Genomic DNA, 21,060 nt, shown 5'->3' with positions numbered 1-21,060 from the left:
CACTGCAGCTGCTTGCAGCCCACATGGGGCTGCCTGCGCCCGCTCCAGACAGCCCCATGCGGGCTGTGACTGCCTGCAGTGTGGGGTGAGGGAGGGGCCACTTCCTCCCCGTGCTCAGCTTTTCCCTGGGCTCCTTCCCTGCGCAGAGAAAAGTGGCCCCTCGCCTGCCCCATGCCCGGCACTCCCTGGTGCAGGTGCTCGCAGCCCATGCGGGGCTGTCCGCAGCAGGCATGGGCAGCCCCAGGCTGGCTGCAGCGTGGGGCACAAGGCATGGGGTGGGGAGGGGCTGCTTCCCCCCCACACACACACTCAGCACCACCTTGTAACCCGGCCCTACTGCCAGCCTGGCAGTGGAGTGGGTTACAAGCTGGTGCTGAGTGCAGGGAAAAGTGGGGAGCGCTGGCCATGGGGCAGGCAAGGGGCCACTTTTCCCCGCGCTCAGCACCAGCTTCTTCCCTGCTGGCGAGCAGGGGGTTGGGGCTGTGCGCTGCCCCCGCCCTGTACTGTGAGGCTGGGGGGCACTGGGTGTCAGTGGGCAGGGAGCCAGCGGGAGCATGGGGCCCACACCAGTGTCCCGGGGCCAGTGCCAGTGGGGCCCAGAGCAGGGTGGCAGGAGTGCGGGGTCCCAGCTGGCAGGCACTCTGTGGAGCCAGGCCAGCTCCTCTCTCCCTGCTGGTGCAGCCCAGCCTGGCTCCACAGACCCCTGCCAGCCTGCACCCCACTTTGGGCCCCACTGGTGCTGGCCCTGGGATGTTGGTCCCAAGATAGTAACCAGAGGGCGGGGCACCTGTCAAGGGGTGGGGTACCTGTCAAGGGGTGGGGCTACCCACGTGGCCCTCGACAGCCTGCCAAACTGAGTAAGTAGCCCTCCACCCAAAATAATTGCCCACCCCTGGTGTTGGATCAGGGACCAGGGCAGGGCCACAATCCACTCTGCATATTGCTGCGATGGGTGACAGTTCTACAGGCAGGATCATGTGGGGAGTGGATTACAGCTCTACCTAGGCCCTGTGTTGTTACCACCCAAAAATCCTGGGGTCTTGATGGAGACTAGCCGGGACCCAGGTGGGCAGGGTGCATGGCTGGATGGAAAGGCTGGGGCCATGGGTGCACAGGGTGGGGCATCCGGAAGTGGAATGGGCAGAACTGCTGCTAAAACCCATTCCCTGCACACCCCTGCCTGGAGAACTGGCACCCATCACAGGGATGTGCGGGGAGTGGATTGTGGCTGTCTCAGTCTCCAGCCCTACACTGTCATGACCCCAAGATCCCATCCCTGCCTGCCTGTCTGTTCTATTCGCAGATACCACTCTGTGGCTGCCCACAGTGGTCCCAAACCAGTTTTCATAGAGACCCTGCCCGCCTGCTCCATCTAGCGACAGCAGTGACACTAACAGTGGTAGCTGGAAAGAGCCACCGCTGACATGGCTGCGAGGAAGTGAGTCTGGCCGCTGCACCATCCCAGGCATGCTGCGTGCTTGGGGGTAGTAAAACCAGCTTCACGTGCCAGAACCCATGCTGCCCCCTGTGCCTGGGCTGGGTGAGGCCAAGGGATCTGCCACAGGCTGGACAGAATCCCTTGGTGGGCTGTATCCAGCCCATGGGCTGTATTTTGCCCACCCCTGTCCTAGCATGGTTCTTTATTCTAAGATGCATCCAACATCAGATGTCTGTAGGGTGGAGAAGTCAACCGGGGTAATTTAAATTCCCCATCAGGATTCATCTGATTGCTTAGTCAGATTCTAATCTTTCTTTGTCCCTCTTGAGATTTCCTTTCTCCATAATCCTTATTTGGAAATGAATTTACTAAACTTTACACTGCTCATGTAATTATCAGCTACCTCTTAATGCAGATGTCTACACCTTTTTATTTTAAAGTTCCATGCATTCTTTCATATAGTACAGCTTGCATAACTTCTTTTTCCATGTTTAACGTAAATGGAAAAGGGGAGGTAGCAGACAAGCTATGTAGGAGTTTGTGCCATAGAATCTGTGCCCCCCAGTCTCCAGCTTGGAGACGGTTTTTGTAGCTTTTTTAAAAGAAAAAGGTACAGGCAAAAATAAATAAACAAAACCCCAAACTTGTTATATTAAGTGAGCTACTCCCCAATTATTATTGTTCCAATAAAAATTACAATTTCTGTTCTAGTTGTTCTAAAGGAATCCCAATGGCTGTTCTACTGAAATTTTGCTCAGAAGGGGATAATATCCCTGATGCACTTGCTCTGGTTAACTATCTTAATGAATGGCTCCAGCTAATTAAAAGTGAAGTAAGTATTGTATCTAAAATTCTTGGTTTCATATTTGTGATTATTAATTGTTTCAGTAGAAAATTACAAAGACTGTTTCAAATTTTAATTGAATTTTCACTAACGAGCAATTCTTTTTCCTTGGAAGGTTGTATTTCAGGGTAGATTTTGTCATTGTGTTGTCCAGGTTACTGGAAACAGAGAAGTTTTTTCACCATGTTCTTTAGGAACAAAAACCAGATACTGTATGTTTTGAGAATAATAGCATGTTAGGATGAAAGTATAATCCTGGTTGGTCTTATGGTAGCCTTCTCATGATAAATCTACAATATTAGCTGTGTGACTAAAGATAAAGGGAAACAAAGTGGGGGAAATAGTTTTTTTCTAGCTGTGGTTACTGCCATTCTAAAATTTGAAAATAACGTTGCTGTTTTTAAATCAGCAGAGCAGCAGTACCACAACTACCGCTTCACACTGGAAAATACCAAGTTCTTGGAGACTGTTATTTGGCAGCGGCCTTCCACCTGCACTCTTCTGATCTGTGCTGAATTTTTCTAAGTCACCTGTATAAAATATCTGTAACTTCCCCTATGATGGTAACATAACGAGCGTAAGCAGCAACAGCCTAATTTGCTGAAGACATTAGTATCTCTTTATATAAGCAAGCAGATCTTTTCACGTTGTGGTTATTTAAAGAAATTGGTTTAACTTCCACTAATTGGCTAAAGTGCAATTGTGTTTTGCACAATGGTTCCTTTGGAAACTTCTGTTAGAATATTTTCTAATAAATTATTTCAAAAGGGCATTTTTGTTTTAATATCCTGTCCTATCTACTGTTGTCATGGAGAGTGCCATATGGCCACCTCTAAGCATAGCAGATTCAGTAAGATCAATGTGAGAGTCCAGATTATTCATTCAAATGTCAAAGTTACAATTAAAAAAAAAAATCAATGGAAGAATTTCTTACTTTCCATATCTATTTGTATTGCAGCAATAGCAGAGATGAGCCCTCTGGGGTTAGGAGCATACCTCAAGAGAAACAGCAACTGGCCTGAAGAGCTTCCAGTTTCATTTAGAATAGATGAAAAGTGTAGAAGTTAAAATTATTTGGCAGCCATCTAACAACCTGTAGTTTGTGAAGAATTGGCTTCAGCTATTCAGAATAAGTGACTAATCACTTAGCACATATGGTATTACTGTCTTCCTTGATTGATTGAGTAAAGCCTTATGAATGAGAAGAACATTTTTATATAATTAAGAACGTATACTATTCACTTCCAGCTAAGGATGTGTCTGAAGATTCCCCAAACATTGCAATAAGTAAAAACCAAATAGGAATGGAAACTAAAATGTCAGCAATTAATAATCTTTACTGTTCCTGAGAGTTTTTCATTCATATTTTGCAGCCTTAGGCATCTCTGGCTACTAATGCAGAATCAATCACACACCATAAAAAGATCTAGTTGGAGCAAATACATGTAGTCTGAAATACTTTCAAATATAGTGTTTCAGAAGTCAGACATGAGTCCTAAATTAGAAGTACCGGTAAAATCTGCCAAGCCTAAAATAGTTTCAACATATGTAGAATGATGTGGGCATAAAAGAAAACTGTTACTGGTAATGGTTGAGCTAGAAGTATTTTGGTTTCATGTTTTTACTTCCCATAACAAAGCTGCAGTGTTTCACACTGATGAATCTTCAAGCAGTATGAATACCTTGTCTCAGATTGACAGCTCTAAAGTCTGAATCTGGAACTAGCTTTAATCTTCAATCGACAAAGTAGTAACTAGGGATCCTGGTTTTCTCTGATTAAAAATTGAAAATTCTCTGATTAAAAACCCCAAATCCATGATAAAAATTAAAGGCCCCCCAGTGCTGCTGGTGCCCTGCATTCCCCCCCCCAGTTTCAACAGCCCTCCTGATGCCCCTTGCAATAGCCCCCCAGATCCACAGACATGCAGACAGACACTGACACCCACCCCAGCAGGGAAGTGTGTGTGGGGGGAAAGGGGGAGGGCAGGGCAGGGGAAAGGTAAGGTGGAGCTGTGTGGCTGGCCACCGGGTGGTAGCAGCAGCATGGTGGTGGCTGGGCAGCATGCAGCCATCCCCACCACCACCCTGCGCTGTGCCGCTGCCACCAGCTGCACAGCTCCGAGCATGGCTCCGCGGCAGCAGCGGGAGGTTTTGGAGGCAGCAGCCGTCACTGCCATAACGGGCCTCCAGGTAAGTGGCAGTACCGTGTGCAAACCCAAGCCCCTGCTCCCCACCCCGCATCCCCATCCCTCACAGTGGCTGCAGAGCCAGCCACGGAGCTGTGCCCCAGCCGCATGCCAGCCTCCCTCTCCCCCTCCCTTGGGTAGCTGGCTGGGTGGCATGTATGTGGCCCACACATAGCGGGCATCACCACACTGTGCCCTGCATTGCTTGCCCTCAGAGGGGCACCCCTGCCCTCACCCCCCAGCCCTGCTCCCTGCTGCAATGTGCCACCTGGGGCTGGCAGCACCCCCCACTCCCTCAGACCCCAAACCATCTTCCCCAGCCCTGCCTCACTTACCTCCATGCTCCAGGGGCAAAGGGTGAGTGTGAGCCTGAGCCCGGCCTTGGCTGCCTCAGAGGCTCAGGCTCTGCCCTCCCCCTGCTCCCTCCCCTCCAGCCAAGCCTGGGGGTTTCCCACCCTTTTTGCAATTGGCTCCTGGATGCTGGAGCTGTGCCAGCCTGTGAGAGCTCTTTGCAAAAGTGGAGACTCCGTGGATTTCTCTGCTAAAAGGAGAAATCCGTGTTTTCTCCAATAAAAACAGGGAATCTGTGGTTTTCTCCGTTTTTTCCATGGGAAACGGAAAACCCGGGTTCCTGGTAGTAACTTACGCACATGTGATGTACTTTGGCTTACAAGTAGGAGAGGTTCTACACACTCAAAATACATATGTAGACTGTTTTTCAAATATTCATGAATGAGTGACGTGGCATCTTAGTTGCAATGAGAATAAAATATTGTCAGAACCACCAAGCATGTCACAAGTATTTGGGATGACAATGCAGACAAGAAAATACATGAGGAATTGAGCTGTGCTAGAACAGAGAAGATTCTGGAATTTGCATGCGACTACCCTAGAAGGTTTCAAACAACAGCTGGTTTTAAAGTTAAGATTTCATTTGAGGCTCATGGTCTTGTGATTACTTCCCAAGGAACAGAAGCATACTTATTGAAAAGTGGTCAGATATTGGTTAACCATTTTTGCACTTTCCTGTAATTTTCATCCCTGCAAATGCTATGTATTGTAGACCATGACCAGATATGCTGTTTGAGATTGTACTCAAAACAAAAGGGGAAACAGGGGAAACAGACATGCATAGCAGAAGAAATGCTTCAAAAATGATCCTCAAAAACTGAGGAATATCTTCAAAGCAAGGACTTTCTGAAATGGCTGTATTACCCATGATTCTTCAGTCTCAGTGCCCTGATTCCTCTGCCCCATCACCAGGGATCATGTGAGGTGTGTAGGGATTCCTGCTCTCCAGCCCCCTGCAGCCTTTGCTGCCATTGTGAAGGGATGAAGTGGTCTAGGCTAGGATATAGTTTGTACGTCAGTGGCCATAGTTTGCATTTAGACAGTAAAAGTTACCTTCAGACATCTTAAGTGCAGTACTTTTCATCTTGAAGGATCTCCAGATTCTCCAGGAATGTAACACTCTTCATGGGGAACATGTCATCCCTAAGAAGCAACCAGAAGGTAGAATCTGAGAGTTGTTTCCAAAGCAGCACTGCTTCATAGTTTGAGGAGTTGAGCCTACCAGGCAGGTAAGCATTCCAGCTCCAGTCCAGCAAAGCACTTGGCTGGCTGCTTAAATTGAAGCCTATGTGCAATAGTCCACCCATGCCACTCTAACTGAAGGCTCAGGGCCTCATTTTAAATCCCAAAGCATACCCAAATGTTTAAGTGCTTGCTGGATGTGGAACAGACTGCTCAGCAGGGGTTGCTCCTAAATCCAGGAAGTCAAAAACGCAGCTACATCAATTTTCCATTCCTTCAGCGTAGACTGCCAGTAACTAAAGAAGTCAGAGGGTTACTCCAGATATACACCACTGTAAAATGTGAAAGTTATCAATCTTTAATGGCCCCAAGGAGGAAGTTCATAAGCCCCAAAGAGAAAAGGTTGGGGCTTATGAATATGTATAAACCATAAGTGGGCTAGAGTTTAGAATAACTTAGGGAAGGCTGAGTGGAATTAACTAGCTTTAGGTACTGCATGGAAAGTGTGGGTGTGGTTGAGACTGAGTATTTAATTCTGGAATGTTTCATAAATTGCTGATAGGTAGAATTTTTTTTGTGGGGGAGGAATCTTGTTAATAGCAGCACAATCATGCTACTTCAGCATGCAGACTGCTACCCTGAATTCTCTTTGTCTCAATTTCTTTAAAACAATCTTCAGCCTGGCTCAATCCTAGAACCTCTTACTCTAGTCCCACTTAGAGCAGTGGACTGCAATATGTTTCAAAGTGTGAACATAACTAGTGAATGTAGCTATATATTCCTGTCACTCACTGTTCCCTCCTTTGATTTATTACAGCCACTTGTGTATTGTCTTAAATGAGGCCCTGAGCCTTCAATTAGAGTGGCATGGGAAGACTATTGTACTGATGTGTCTTCAGCAGCAAAAAATCAACTGAATTACAGATGTTATTGTAGAATAAAAGACCTTAATGGATAGTAAGCGTGACTTCTTGATGTGGGCACGAACACCTCATGCAATAAATACTGCATGTGGCTGCAACTCTAGCTTGCTTAAAAAAATAATAAACTCACTGAATTTAGTGGAAAGCATGTATGCATTGAAGAGGCATAATTAGGGTGTCCTTTTAACAACAATAGGTTAATTTTGTTTAAAAAAGTATTTTCTATGAAAGTTAGGTATTAAAATTACCTTGCTTTTTCACAAGCTTTACTCAGTAGTTTACTCAGAAAGGACAGGATTAAAGCTTAGTACCAGAGGTTTTAGAGTGCTGATTATCAGTATACATCTATGTAGGTAAAATAATGAGCGAGTTAGTGGCCTGTGGCAATGTAATTTTAATGAAAAGTACTACATGAATGCAAGTGCACACATCTAAGACACCAATTTAAACCAGTTTAAAAATGGACACTTCTAATCTTGTGTTTTCATTCTATTAAAATATGATGGGTATGCTTTAATAGGTGCTATGTGACAGTCGTTTACTGCAGCGAGTTCAAGCTACAGACACTCTTTATTAATTATAGTACCCAAGAATTAACTTGTTTTCTATACGCTGATCAGTATGTGGGAAGCTGCAGTTAATGACAAAGGAGGTGCGTTCAGTTTTTGTAGCTACTAAAAATCAAAGCAAGTTAAGAAAGAGATTAAATTCTGGTCAATGTAGTAATCTAAACAATGGAGAAACAAAGCAATGGGAAGGGTGAGAAAGAAGCAAGAGGTGTGTAGCAACAGCAAGGGACTGTCTAATTGGAGCTCAGAGACAGAATGTGATAAACAAGTGCTAGTTTTGAGGAGTAAGCAAATTAACTTTTTCTTCCCTTGAATGGGCACAGCCAAAAGGTATCATTTCAAACTAATTATTGAAGCAAGTACTTATGTTGTTTTAGTCACCATGGTATCAAGGCAGCTGCACTTTTTAAGAAACAGGACAGAGAGACTTACAAGACGACCAGTTTAAGAAAATAGAAAGCAGACGTTTGAGACATAATCGCATTAAAATAACTTTACCATGTTCCAGCAATGAGATGCACAAATCTGCCGCTTAGTTTTTGCATTTTGTTGAATGTGGACAAAAAGATAGTAGGCTGGTCACTTCCATTTCTATCAGCCTGGGCTGATACTAGGCAGAAGCTGTACTGTCGGCTGCAAATACTTCAGGGGAGTGTTTGTGATAATTAAGGATCTGCTGAATAGCAACCAAATGTTATATCCCAAAAATGTTGTGTTCTCTTTAAAAATAAGCATAATTATATCACAGCATCTTAAAGGTTATTGTTATAGTTCACAAGTCAGACAAACTTGAATGCAAATCATTTATAGAACACAGACCCTTAAGATTGCAGGGATTTCCTTTGACCTCTATAAATGACAAAGGTTTCCTTACGGTCCCTTGAGTTGGGTAGAATCTTTGCAGAGGTGTTATCTCAGTACATGTAACAGTAACAATCTGCTGTGGGGTTTAAGAATTGAGGACAAAATCCTGGCTTCATTGAAGTCAGTCTCAGAGAAGGCATGAGGCTGCTTATCACCCTGCCATGCTATATTACGATTCCTTATGTAGCTATACCATGTCATGAACGCTGAGGAGCGTTTGAAGAAGGCCTGTAGCACTAGACACTAAAAGGCCAAGGCACTAAAATCATGCAGCAAAGACATCAGGTAAGCTCCTTTCTGCTGTAGAAGCATGAACCATAGGAAATTGTATTAATAATTTAACCTATAAATAGTACAAAGTGGCTCCAGGGGGAGGGGTCACTTCATAGTTGGTAGGGACCTAAGCAGATCATCTAGTCTGACCCCCTACCATGGTCAGGAAAGGATGCTGGGGTCAAATGACTTCTTTCTATGTTACCCATTGATTGTTGGGTAACAGCATTTGACACAACCAGTTACGTGATTTTTCTTGAGACAGGTCTCACTCATAGAAGTATATGCAATGAGAAATAAAATTTCATTAGAACTTCATGACAACTGCATGGTTGGAATATATGCTTAGATCAGCTTTTGGGTGCCTCAGTATCCTTCCCAAGGTTTCTGGGTGAGAAGCAGACACCTCCTGATACTGCCCACAAAAGTTCTTTCTTCATGTATATTTCCTGGACTTAAACTTTATTTTTACACTTACTAAGATTTGTTCTTGTTTTATAACAGATGGAATCATTTTGGCCAATGGCACTTAAGCAGTCTTACAGTTTCTTCTAACTCTTCCCTGTGGTTGAAAGGCCAGCAAAGCTTTATTCTCTCTTTTTCCTTGCAACTTCTAAAAGACATTCTCTGCTCTGCTAAACCCTGGAAAGTCATGATCTGCTTGAGCTCAGTATTACATCATCCAGCTCAGCCTAATTCTTCTCCTGAGCTTGTCTAATTGCACCATTACAAATTAGCTAGTTTCAAGTGTGAAGTGGCTGTGGGTCTGGCTGTTTTATACTGTGGGAGGAGTGCTTTGGATTACTTATGCCAAGGATTCACTACATCAGCTGTGTAGGTAAGTAACATGACCAGCAACTGTTTTAACAACTTTGATTCAAAGTTGGGATACATGATAGGCAGATGTTCAGCAGTGAGCCATAATACAGTTATCTCCTATACTTCCTAGTCTACAAGCTAGCTAAAGCTCATATGCTTACAAATGAATGCATGGCATGAAAATTTCATGCAGCTTTTGTAAATGCTTGGCTAGGTGTAAGAAACATATTAGGGTAGTGGGAGGCAACTTATGACAGACTTGCCTTCAGTTAGATCCACACCCTGAGTGCCACTCCCCCCTTCCCCCCTCATCAGCTGCTTGTTTCTTGTTCTCTGCCCTGTGCCTTGTCTGCCACTTTGTTACCTGTTCACTCCCTGGTCTGCTGGATGCCATGTACAAAGGCTGCCCATGGCTCTAGGGGCACGTGCTGTAGTTTGACCACCCTGTATTAGAGCATTTTTTCCAAGTAATATTGCCAGAGGACATTTAAGCACTCAGTAGAGGGAATGATAAAGTTTGGTGTAGCTACAACGATGGAGCTGAGTAGTCAGTCTGGAAGTAGGAGCTATAGATAGGGTTTGCAGATAAAGCAGTAGCATTTGTTTTAGCAACCCAAGATTACATTTCTAGTTGTATACTACTTTCAGAATAGCTCAATCCCAGTCCAGAAGCTTCTCAGTCTAAGGACCAGTTAGCAATCAGGCAGCCAAGCAGAGAAATAGAAATAAGTGTCACGCTATCAAAAGACTGAGCACTATAACAGAATGGGTTCTTCAGGAGAGACTTAACGTGCAACAAAGAAGTGCACTTAGAAGCACTTCGCTTTCTTCTCCAATTGATTCAGAGCATGCTCTCTTTTTCAAGGCACTGTTAACATGGAATTATGGCTGTATCAGCCATAGGGTCATACCCAGAGATGTATGAAGTTTAAACAAGACTCCATATATTATGCAGTAGTGGGATTTACTATAAAGTCTGCCAAATCCACTTTAATTTAATGTGTTTATAGCCTCCTGGTTCCAAAAGTGTCTTGGAAGCTGAGAGCAAATTGTGCATAACATAAAACAATCCTGTAAGAGGCATTAACTACATTATAATATAAATATATACATAAAAAAATTAAGTCTAAGACTGAACAGAAATAATTTGGGCTGTAATTAAAAGACAGCTATTGAATTAAGTTACTACTGGTTAGGTTCATCTTAAAAGAGAAGCATAGTGCTGGATAAGGGCACTTGCCTGAATCAGGCTTGAAGCCCAATTTTGTTAACAGTTTAAGGCTGCTCATGTCAAAGGGCACATCCAACTTTCTGAACTGCCTTCTCCATTTTGTAAGACCAATTCCATTTCTTCCTCATCCTCAACTTACAACACAATTAGTGTCCATGCAAAAAAATTAACCACACATTGAAAACTGAAAAAAGTGTAGAGGAAAAACAAACTGAATTTAATATAAAATAAATTCTTCTGTTTTGTATACATTCATATTCAACTCAAAACATGGATCTGACTTTACCAAGGGCTGAAGAATCCAAAAACCTTGCTGTGAAATGCAAGTCAGTTTGCCACATGATCCCATGTAATCTGTATCAGGTTAAAATAAAAATTAAAAACAAACAAAAAGCACCACTGAAATATCAGGACATGGTTTGATTTGCATCCTTCTCTTCCAGACACTCAAAATACATCAACAAAAACAACTAATGAGAAAATATAAAGGCACTAGACATGGATCATTGTTTAAAGCCATGATTCAAATCCCATCAATGGGAAAAAATTTAACTGAATTAAAAGCACTTTGCATCAGGCCTCAATCACCATTGCAGAAGTCATGTTTGTAGGAACTGGAACTTAAAATATTTCCCAATTTGTAGCCATTTAAAAATCTCAGTCATAACAGCAGATTGCTTGCACCGAGTTATTCTGAATATCTTTTGCATGAACTAGAGCCAACATGTTGAGGGTTACTGAACCAAGCAGCTGAACAAAACAGGAATACCCTTATTTTCAGTATGACTGGAATATTTACAAAACAAGGTTGGGGATGGAGGGGAGAGAAAGATGCATCTTCATTAAGCCTAGGACTATCACAATACTCCATATCAGATTCATGAACATTTTTTGATAAAGTTCACTATTATTATTACAATTCAGTTTTCCAGTTAGGTAAGAAATTAGACAACTTGGAGGTAACCCAGTTTTTTAAACAGTTTTGTAACAGCTTCTCCCTAACATAATGCTCACACAACTTGTTGTCAATTTAAAAAAATATTTAATGCTGCCAAAAAGTATAAAAATACAATAAGAATGGCAGTACAAAACAAAGTATTTTCTAATTTATTTCTTTTACATCTTTCTACAATTAATACAGTCATTATAAAACATGTAAGACAGCAAATTATTTTCTTTCGCAAAGAAGCATGCTGGTGGTGTTCTTCATCCCCTGGATGTAGTTTACGTTGTAAACAGATAGTTATGAGGCCTTGGTATTTATCAGACCTCACTTTTGTTCCCGAAGGGGGGCTCATGTCTTGCTTTGCATGTCAATAATTTGCAATTTATAGCTTCAGAATATTCACAAGTCTTGGAGGTTTAGGTGTCAGTCAGTCTCGGCCTACGACATACAATGCAAAACAAAGTCACAGATTCAGTACACATTAAGAATCAACACGTATTAAGGGCTTGTAGCTCATTGTAACTGTAGACTGCAAAAATGATTTGTTCCAATTTCTGATATTGTTCATCAAAATAATTACCTGATATAATATGTAGCAAAACTGTTTGAAACGCCAAATCTTTTTAGAAAAGTTCTACAAAGTTATTACATAAGGTAAGTGCATGCTGGAGAGTTGAAACTTAAGACAACCCAGTAAGCACAGAGAGGAAGTTAGTTGCCCAATCCAGGGAATCATGTAGGCATGTTCCCAGCTTTACAGATAGGCAGTCCCACTGAAATCAGTGAGACTACATAAGTATTTAGATCAGTGTCCTCCAAAGAATACCGATTAATAATTTATACCTAGAGCTGTTTTTGAAAGTGATGGCTCAATGGAGAAAGACAGTGAAAACATACAATTCTTTTGTACTGAGGGGAGATTTCCAACATTTTTTTTATTTTTTATTTTTATTTTTTAAATAAATGGTAATCTATGCAGCCAGGAACAAATCAGAACTAAGATTTGCAATAGCAGACTGATTTATAACTAGTTTTAAGCCAACGTACAGCATAGTACAATATCTTTCCAAATGAAGCTTTTCAAATCAAATAAAGACTCAGACAGATGTAATATTTTGAATATATTTATTTTAATACATGAAAGTAAAACTAAAGTTTTGAGAGGCAGGAAAACTAATTTCCAAGGCCAATGGCAATGCGTAGCTCTGCATTCAGTGGTGAGGGTAAGTGTAGGATGCAGTAGTGGGATGAGAATGGCCCTCGGTACAGAGCAGGGGGAGCTCAAACAGCTGCCTGCTGGATGCTATGTAGGGCACAGAAAGTGTCCCCACCATTGTGGGCTAGATCAAGTCTCTTTGCAGGCCAGATTTGGTCCACAGACTGCCAACCTCAAGCCTAGGCTCTTTAGTCCCCATCTCAACACCATCCTCTCTAAAGTTTGGCTTTTGTGTATACACTTGCACAATACTATGTTTTTAAAAGGTTTAACTGATAAGTCGGTTTCTTTCTTAACACTTAATTCCCCTAACACTCACCTGTGATTTTTCATTATTTGTTTGGGATGGAATCTGCTAGTTACTAAGAACTACTGCTCTATTGGGAAAAAATAGTGAAGAGTAGAGGGGGCCCTCATCCCACTTTTTTTTTTTTTTTTTAACAGATTTTTCTCCTGCCTGAAAAATACATCATCAAATAGAAAACTATAAGGACCAATTCCAAGTCTTGTAATCTACAGCAAGTGGCCTGTAATGGATGTGCAGATGTTTGTTAGCGATTTTTTTTGTAAAAGGTGCATGCAAGTTGTGAGAAGCTATTCATCTGAATGTCAAAGCACTATTATTTTTCAAGAAAACAATACTTGTATGTATGGCACAGGGGTGAGGAGTGGGAGGGAGAGGGGGAGGTCACAGTTAAGATTTGAATCAGAAGCTCAAGATCATTTCAGAACCTAGCATGCCAGTTGGCATTTCAGATTCTAATACATGGAAACTGTTAAAAATAAGCACTCTTGTGATTGTCAAGCACCACAGAAATATCAACAATATAATCACATTGCTTAGACTGTTGTAATGTTCTAAAACCTTGAAGTCTAGTCTGACTGGGGTGAGCATTTGGCTATTCATTTTAATGTAGCTAAGATGTCACCCAGAATTCTTTCCTGGAATTGCTTAAATTTCTTCCTCAATCACATTAAAATTTAAATTAATGATATTGGTGGTTTGTGCTCCATTAATCATTATGAATGTCTTCCTACTCTGGCTGTTAATGATGTAGCCAAACCAACCAAGAAGCAAAAGCTTACCCAGGAATCAAACTAACTTGCTAATATTCATTTATGGAGTCAAGAACAGTAACTAGAATGTGAGAAGTTATGACTATTCACAACAGCTTGCTTCAAATTGATGCAACAAAGGAGCCAGAATTTAAAAGATGGAGCCAGGTAGATCATTTAAATGAAGACCTGAAGAGCTGCAGTTGGAGGTAGGTGTCAGAGGGAAGCAGAGAAGACCTAGAAAAAATCTCCCTGAAAAACTGAGTCAAGAAATAAATCATAACAGTTTCAGTAAAGGGGGATTTTTCTATCTTACACGATTTTTTTCTCACCTGATTTTCTTCAAACGTTTTGAAACAATAAGACCTAGTTCTTATTCTATTTTATGATAATATTTCATTACCCTGCATGTTTCCCAACAAACAGAAAACAATCCCTGTCAGACACTTTATAGCTTAATGGGAAGGACTTTTGTCAAATCTGAGGCAAGCTATGCTAGAAAGACTAATACACTTCACTTTTAATATAGACACAAGTTGAAAATTAGGAATTCATTCTATCAGAGTTGTCCTAATGAACACAAGTGCCATACTGGGTCAGACCAATGGTCTATCTAGCCTGGTATGCTGTCTCCAATAATGGCAGAAATGGATGCTAGAGGGAGAGCACTGAACTAGTCAGATTTAGAGTGATCCATCTCCCATTACCCTCCTGGGCATCCACCATTACTAGTTTAAAGATGCCAGAGAAAATATCTCCAACTGTTCCGATAAAAAGACCATTTTTTTCCTCTCATGGCTTGAGATTTAAGTTTTATATATTGAATTTTATGATTTTATCCTTAAAAAGCTGTCTATTGACTAGCATATACCATAGCAGATATTTCATCTCGACCATACCACAGCTCCACAATTGACCAGTGTCACAGTACTGATTACTGTTTTGCTTTAGTCGCAAAAATGCACAGTACTCAAAACCATGTTTCTTTAAGACACTATACTTGACTTTTAATTAGGGGTCTACCCAACTCCAAGCAGCGTCAGCCAACTTCATGGACCGGTTGCAGGGCTTGCTGCCATTTTCACAGGTTTACTATAGTGGGGTCCCACCATGCCTCTGATTGCTTATGGGGGGGGGGGTCCTGCCTCCCACTGCTGATTGGTGGAGAAGGCTGCCTATCATATCGCCCCACCCATTGCCACTGACCAATGAAGAGAGGCAGAGCAGCAGGGCGTGTGAGCCATCTTGCCTGCTCACCTTTATGCTGGCAGCCCCCCTTCATGCCAGGCTGCATGGCAGGAAGGACTACTGGCTCCGACTGGTGAGCCAGCATTTTTTAGGAACTTTTTTTGTTTTGTATTTTTTCCCCTGTGGATTTCAGAGATCATCTGGTTTTGTGATTTCCATGAAATCCACACAATTGTGATTTGAGTAGGTCCCTACTTATAATTCTTTTATAAAGACCAAGGGAAATGCACAATAAGCTTCTATTAACACCATCTGGAGTTCCCCATGTATCCACTGCAATTCAATGAGAAACTATCTTTGTGTGCATTATTCAGCCTTGCCCAAACATCTGTGCAACAGTAGGTTATACTCAAGTCTGGGTCCCTTGTTTCAGAGCTTGCAGACAAATGGAGGCCTCAAGTTACTAACTTCTTTGGATGAGACTAACCTATATGCTTAACATATATTGCACTTGTCATCAGTAAAGTTCAAAAGTACTTTAACAAAAGGAGGTAAGTGTCATTGTTGTCATTTAAGAGATGTGGACATAAAAGCCCAGAGATACTGGACTTGCCCATGGTCACTCAGCAGTGGCAGACCTAGGACTGGAAACCAATGCCCTCAGCTGCAACACAGTGCTCTAGCCACTAGACTAGACTGCTTCCATCCTCAGATGAAAATAGATAATTGCATATGGAGCTGGAAAAATAACTACTGGATACAAATCTCCATACAAATAGTGCAAAGTTTATACTTCATGGTTATAAAGTGATCTAGGTGCCAGTACTCCCTTCATTTGCTATTCTTAACGTAGCAGTTACCCATCAGGCCGATTATGATGTTAGGCAACTTAAAGAGTACCTTATAAATGTCTGGCAAACTCAGTTAAGATTGGGCTCAATTACTAGGATCTAAATTCAGCAACAACTAATAGCATCTATACTTGGTACCCAGTATTTTCATTTAAGAATGAATTGGTTTTAAGTTGCCATATATTTCCATTAGATCTTAATTACTACAAGGAATGCAACTCACACACACAAAATATCATGTTTCACATTTAATGGAATGTTAACTTTAACAAAGCTAGGGCTTCAAACAGTAGCTGAAGTCTGAATACAACTTCCATTCACCAGTTTAACAGTTTGCCTTTAGGTAAGGGGGAGTTAAGTTTCCCATAATCTTTAAACCAAAAACCCCCTCAAAAGTAAATTATTTAAATAAATTCCAAAAAAAAATAAATAAGGAATGCAACTTACAGAACAGATAAGTGGTTCATCAGACCCCTAGCTGCTCATATCAAAAGTCCCAAAGTCTTGAAATATGGGGAATGGATGCACTGTTAACTACTGTAATGCACAAATTATGCTTTACATTTGTTTCAAAATCAGATTCTTTCTTGGTCAAAGAGTTTGTACAAACTGAGCTTTAAAAGTACAGTTAACTACAAAAGTAAGATTAAATACGCAGTTATAAAATATCTTTATCCTAGGTCATAAGAATATAAAATGTTTATGCCCATGTTCATAGTACATTACACACATGTAAGGATAGCCTCTTTGCATTAATAATGTAAATGATACAACACTGTTTATTGCTTATGTCAGGTGTAAATTAAGACAGCCTCAGTAGTTAAAACTTTGTGGCTCGGGGTCTGTCTTGTAGATTTTGTGGAAATCTATTTTAAAAAGTGTATAAATACATTTGCAGGAAACTTGTACCTGTTTAACAAAAATGAACCACTTTATTCAGATAGCAGTTTGCTGTGTGGTTTCAGAAGTACCTGCAGTGAGAAGTCCTGAGATGTTGACTTGTGATCAGTTTACATCACTTATCTAGTTAACATTTAAACTTCTGCACCAGTTTAGGTGTAAGAAGTTTGCTGATGAATGGCAAACTCCTAACAACTAACTTGCAGCATAACTAACTGCTAATGCAGACAAGCTCACTTGTTTACTTACAAGGAATGTTCTTGAAAATACATTTTCCAGCAATAAACAGCTCCAAATAAAATCAATGTACCAAACATAACCTTAATGAGAATAGGTTTCCAATATAACCACCTTTTCCTTTTTCGTTCAGTTTCACTTAACTTCTGTTTCATCTGCTGCAGCTTCTGTGCCGTGTTAGCCTTTCTATCCTCTCGAAGGCGTTTCCGAACAGTACTGGGGAAAAGAAAAAGGGAAAACGGGCTAAGCAATGTAATAGGAAGAACCCCTGAAGACATGTTAAAGGTAGCGCTTCTTCCCCCAGCACATACAGAAAGCTTAATCTGTCTGGAACTATTTAAGAACAAGACAAAACTAAGAGGAAAACCTGGAGGGGAATGCAAAAACAACCTGGGTACTTCCAGTAAGGCTGCTAAATGGAGCCTTAGAAAATGCCAGATTCTAAAACAACCCACAAAACCTTAATTTTGTCCCCTCTTGCATAGGCATGATGCACTCAATCACCTGAACTCTGGCTTCAACGACTGTGTATGTGTTTTTGTACAAAAACAGATACTAGACAAATAATGTGCCTCTTCACTTGTGTCTTCCTTGCAAAGTTAACTCAGCTTCCTATCAAGTCACTGACCCTGAAGGCTTCTCCCCCCTCTGTGATCAGTGACTAGGTGCCTGTTTTGGACTATAAAAGTCAAGTCCCAATCTAAGTTTTGACTTGGGACGACAGCTGGCTGTGTCACAGAGCAAGGATGCAGGCAAAAAAAAAATCAGACAAAAACAATACAGCCTCTGCTGCCTTCCCACAATTCCCTGTGCACACAAAAGTTCCCCCACAAAAAAAATACAGACACAATGAACTGTGTTTCTACAAGTCCTGGCTAACACACTTTCATGCCTTCTCCCATGCCATTTATCAAACCCCTCATTTGCCATGAGGCTCATAAAACATTTGACAATTGTTAGGATACCAGTGACCGAAAGTCCCTATCAGGTTAAACACCATTTTTTCACCGTTTCCTTCGTATCTTCCTTATCTACAGTGACTCCCCATCTTCTCTTAAAGTATAAGGCCTGGGGTAGGCCTTCTTGCACCTAAACTGCTTATTCTTGATGTAGGTCTTAGCACTATAAGACCCTGACCCGCAGGCAGGTGCCAACTCCTACAATAATACAATTACCTGCAACATGCTGCAACTTTGGCAAGGACAAAGCAACTCAGAAGGGATTTGTAATGTGCCTGTTCATATCCAGACTGAACCCCCCCCACACCTCTAAAGCAACTGAATTGTAAAAAGGTATAGGTAGGAAAAAGCTAAGATTACACTGAAAAAACAAATCCTTTACTATGTCTGAGACTCTTCAACCAAACTCCCTCCTTCTTCAACACAAGAGACAACTCATTCAAAATTAAAAGCTTTCTTATGACCAGCAATATAAAAATCCAATGCAACTTAAGTGTTCTCTCCTACCACATTCATTTCTGATTACACTCACCTTTCTGTGTTTCCATCCACAGCATCTTGCACTTTGGTGGACAGGTCTGTATTTATTTTTTCCCCAATTTGCTCCTGTTTTTCTATGCCCACACTATTTCCATTGTACTTTTCTGTAATTATTTTGGTTGGGTGTGGAGGAGAGTGCTCAGAACTTGGTGCTTGGTCCTCTTTAGAAAGTTCTTTCCATCGTTTCTGAATAAAGAAGAAAGTTGTTGAGTAACAGCTTCCATATCTTTGACTAACAGGGTTTGTCACAGTACTGTCATAAATAAAACTACATTAACAGAACTAAATATAATAATTTCTATAACAGAGGTTAAGACCAAACTAAGATATTCTCAACATAAGTAAGGGTATCTTATTTTAAAAGCAAGGCAACCGACTGACTTCTAATGAGGTGTTAATTCGCTCCCAATTATGGAGTGGCCAATGCATTTAAATGTTTAAGGTTGTAGATATATTGTAAACCTCACTTCCACCTCCCAGGTTGTGAACTACATCCCCCCTGCCACCAAGTACTATTGCTATGTCCAGTTAAGGCACTAATTTAAGAGAAATGTTCCATCTAGCGCAGATGGAAAATCATAATAATTTGTTTCACTGTGGTAGATATATATGTGCTTGTTCTATTGTACTGGTTATTATTTAAATCTGTGTGGAATAAGAATCACTATATTTAATTTGCAGGACAGAAAGAACATTTATGTTCATTATAACAGTTTGACACAGGGTACATTCTACAGAATGTCTCTCAGAATGATACCTAAAAAAAGCAATTCAAGGACTGAGAACAGATTTTACCAAAACTCTCCCTACACATAAAATTAATGTGACAAATGCCCTATTGCCATCTCATCAAGAGATTTAATTTGTTTCCTCTTTTTATATTAAAAATGCTAAGTTAAATGTTTTCTTGGTTTCACTCGCATGCTTAGATCAAAACTAGGACAGTAAAAAGATATCCAACTGGTTAAGAATTAAAACTTCAAGAACAAGCAACCATTAATGCTCTCACCTTTAAGAAACACCAAAGCCAAGACTAATGACAGTCTGAAGAAAACAACTAGGCCAATAAAAACTCAAAGTCAAGCATTCAGTGCACAGATCTATTTGCTCTGAATTAACTAAAATCTTCTGGTAAAAAGTAGGACTGCAAACCAAAAGGTAAAACTCTCAAGTCCAAAGCACACCTAACATTTCTAGGAATGAATCACAGAAAATTAGGGTTGGAAGGGAGATCAGGAGGTCATCTAGTCCAACCCCCCTGCACAAAGAAGGACCATCCCCAACTAGATCATACAAGTGAGGGCTTTGTCAAGCTAGGCCTTAAAAGCCTCCACAGATGAAAATTCCACCACCTCTCCAGCTAACCCGTTCCAGTGTTTCACCACCATCCTCATGAGTTTTTTCTAATATCCAATCTAAACCTCCCTTGCTACAACTTGAGACCATTGTTCCTCGTTCTGTTGTCTGCCACCACTGAGAACAGTCTAGCTCAGGGGTGGTCAAAATACACCCCATGGGCCAGATCCAAGCTGCCAACTGATTTCATCCGGCCTACAGATCAGCAGCTGCAGTCATAAGATGCAGCCCATAGAGAGCCAGTGGTTCCATCTGCTGTAACATGCTGGGTAGATGGGCATGTCCCAGCCCTGTTCAGTTTACAGTATCTCCCACCCCACGCACTAGAAGTAACACCAGGTGCACACTGGCATCAGCTGTGGATGCTGCCTGCAGGTTTCTGCCAGGGATCAGGGCAACTACCTGGGACCACAGCTGATGCAGCAGCATCACCTGCAGACCCAGGAGGATGCCCCAATCCCCAGTGGGAACCAGCCATTTGCATTTGCAGCTGATGTTGGTGCCAACCCAGTACTCCTTTCGGCACACAAGCCAGGAGCTGGTGTAAGTTGCAGGGCCATGCTGTAGGTGCAGGATGGCAGGAGGGAGAGGAGGTAGAAGCTCTGCTCACAATGAGTAGCAGTGGCCTAGCAGTGGGAGCACCCCACACCGGCTGCCGCCACTCATGGGCAGGGTCGCTTCTCCTCCCCCACCCCCCCCAAACTCCTACAGCATGGCCCCACAGCTTATAGCAGCTCCCGGCCTGTGCACTGGAAGCAGCACCGGATGGGTATTGGCATCAGCGGTGGACGCAAGTGGCCACTTCTCCCTGTGGATCAGGATATCTGCCTGAGCCCCTCCTTGAGGTAGAAGGGTGGGTTGGAGGCTAAAGCTGTTGTGCATTCACATCAGCTCTGCCCTCTGCTCACCCCACCCCACATAGGTTTGGTGAGCTGTTGGGGGGGGGGGGGGGGGGGTTGCTGACCAGCCTGCAACAGGTCACCAAAACTCCCTAAGTGGCCCTCCAGCCCAAATAATTGCCCACCCCTGATATTTGTGCATGCAAGTCTTCTGTCCTACATACAGCACTTTGAATTTGTCCTTGAATTTAATTTGACTGATTTTTGTACCATTTCTCCAGTTTATTACGGC

General features: G+C 42.0%; 2 protein-coding genes across 8 annotated transcripts in view; one reads left to right on the top strand and one right to left on the bottom strand.

Moving 5' to 3' along the window:
* PSMG2 (proteasome assembly chaperone 2) overlaps window positions 1-13,710 on the top strand; it is a 29,439-nt gene extending 15,729 nt beyond the window's left edge. Inside the window, exons 6-8 of one of the 5 annotated variants that reach the window (XM_019525022.1) lie at window positions 2,150-2,270; window positions 8,545-8,642; window positions 13,287-13,360. In XM_019525022.1, coding sequence (XP_019380567.1) covers window positions 2,150-2,270; window positions 8,545-8,604 — 181 coding nt within the window. In that variant the 3' untranslated portion in view covers window positions 8,605-8,642; window positions 13,287-13,360. Of the gene's footprint in view, window positions 1-1,303; window positions 1,439-2,149; window positions 2,271-2,691; window positions 3,055-8,544; window positions 8,643-13,286 lie in introns of those variants that run through there. The other 4 variants (XR_002098987.1, XM_019525030.1, XM_019525016.1 and 1 more) reach the window with 4 other exon arrangements.
* The window catches only part of PTPN2 (protein tyrosine phosphatase, non-receptor type 2), a 67,681-nt gene continuing 57,495 nt past the window's right edge, over window positions 10,875-21,060 (bottom strand). For 2 of the 3 annotated variants that reach the window (XM_019524994.1, XM_019524979.1), the window contains 2 exons: window positions 18,566-18,759; window positions 16,171-17,290 (listed from right to left, as the gene is read on the bottom strand). In XM_019524994.1, the coding sequence (XP_019380539.1) occupies window positions 17,083-17,290; window positions 18,566-18,759 (402 nt within the window). In that variant the 3' untranslated portion in view covers window positions 16,171-17,082. Of the gene's footprint in view, window positions 12,065-16,170; window positions 17,291-18,565; window positions 18,760-21,060 lie in introns of those variants that run through there. The other variant, XM_019524987.1, reaches the window with a different exon arrangement.

This window comes from Gavialis gangeticus, unplaced genomic scaffold, assembly GCF_001723915.1.
Source record: "Gavialis gangeticus isolate Ggan-Ray unplaced genomic scaffold, GavGan_comp1, whole genome shotgun sequence".
In the NCBI taxonomy this organism is placed as follows: domain Eukaryota; kingdom Metazoa; phylum Chordata; order Crocodylia; family Gavialidae; genus Gavialis; species Gavialis gangeticus.
Note: the sequence above shows the minus strand (reverse complement) of the source record. Positions and strands in the feature narration are given on the sequence as shown.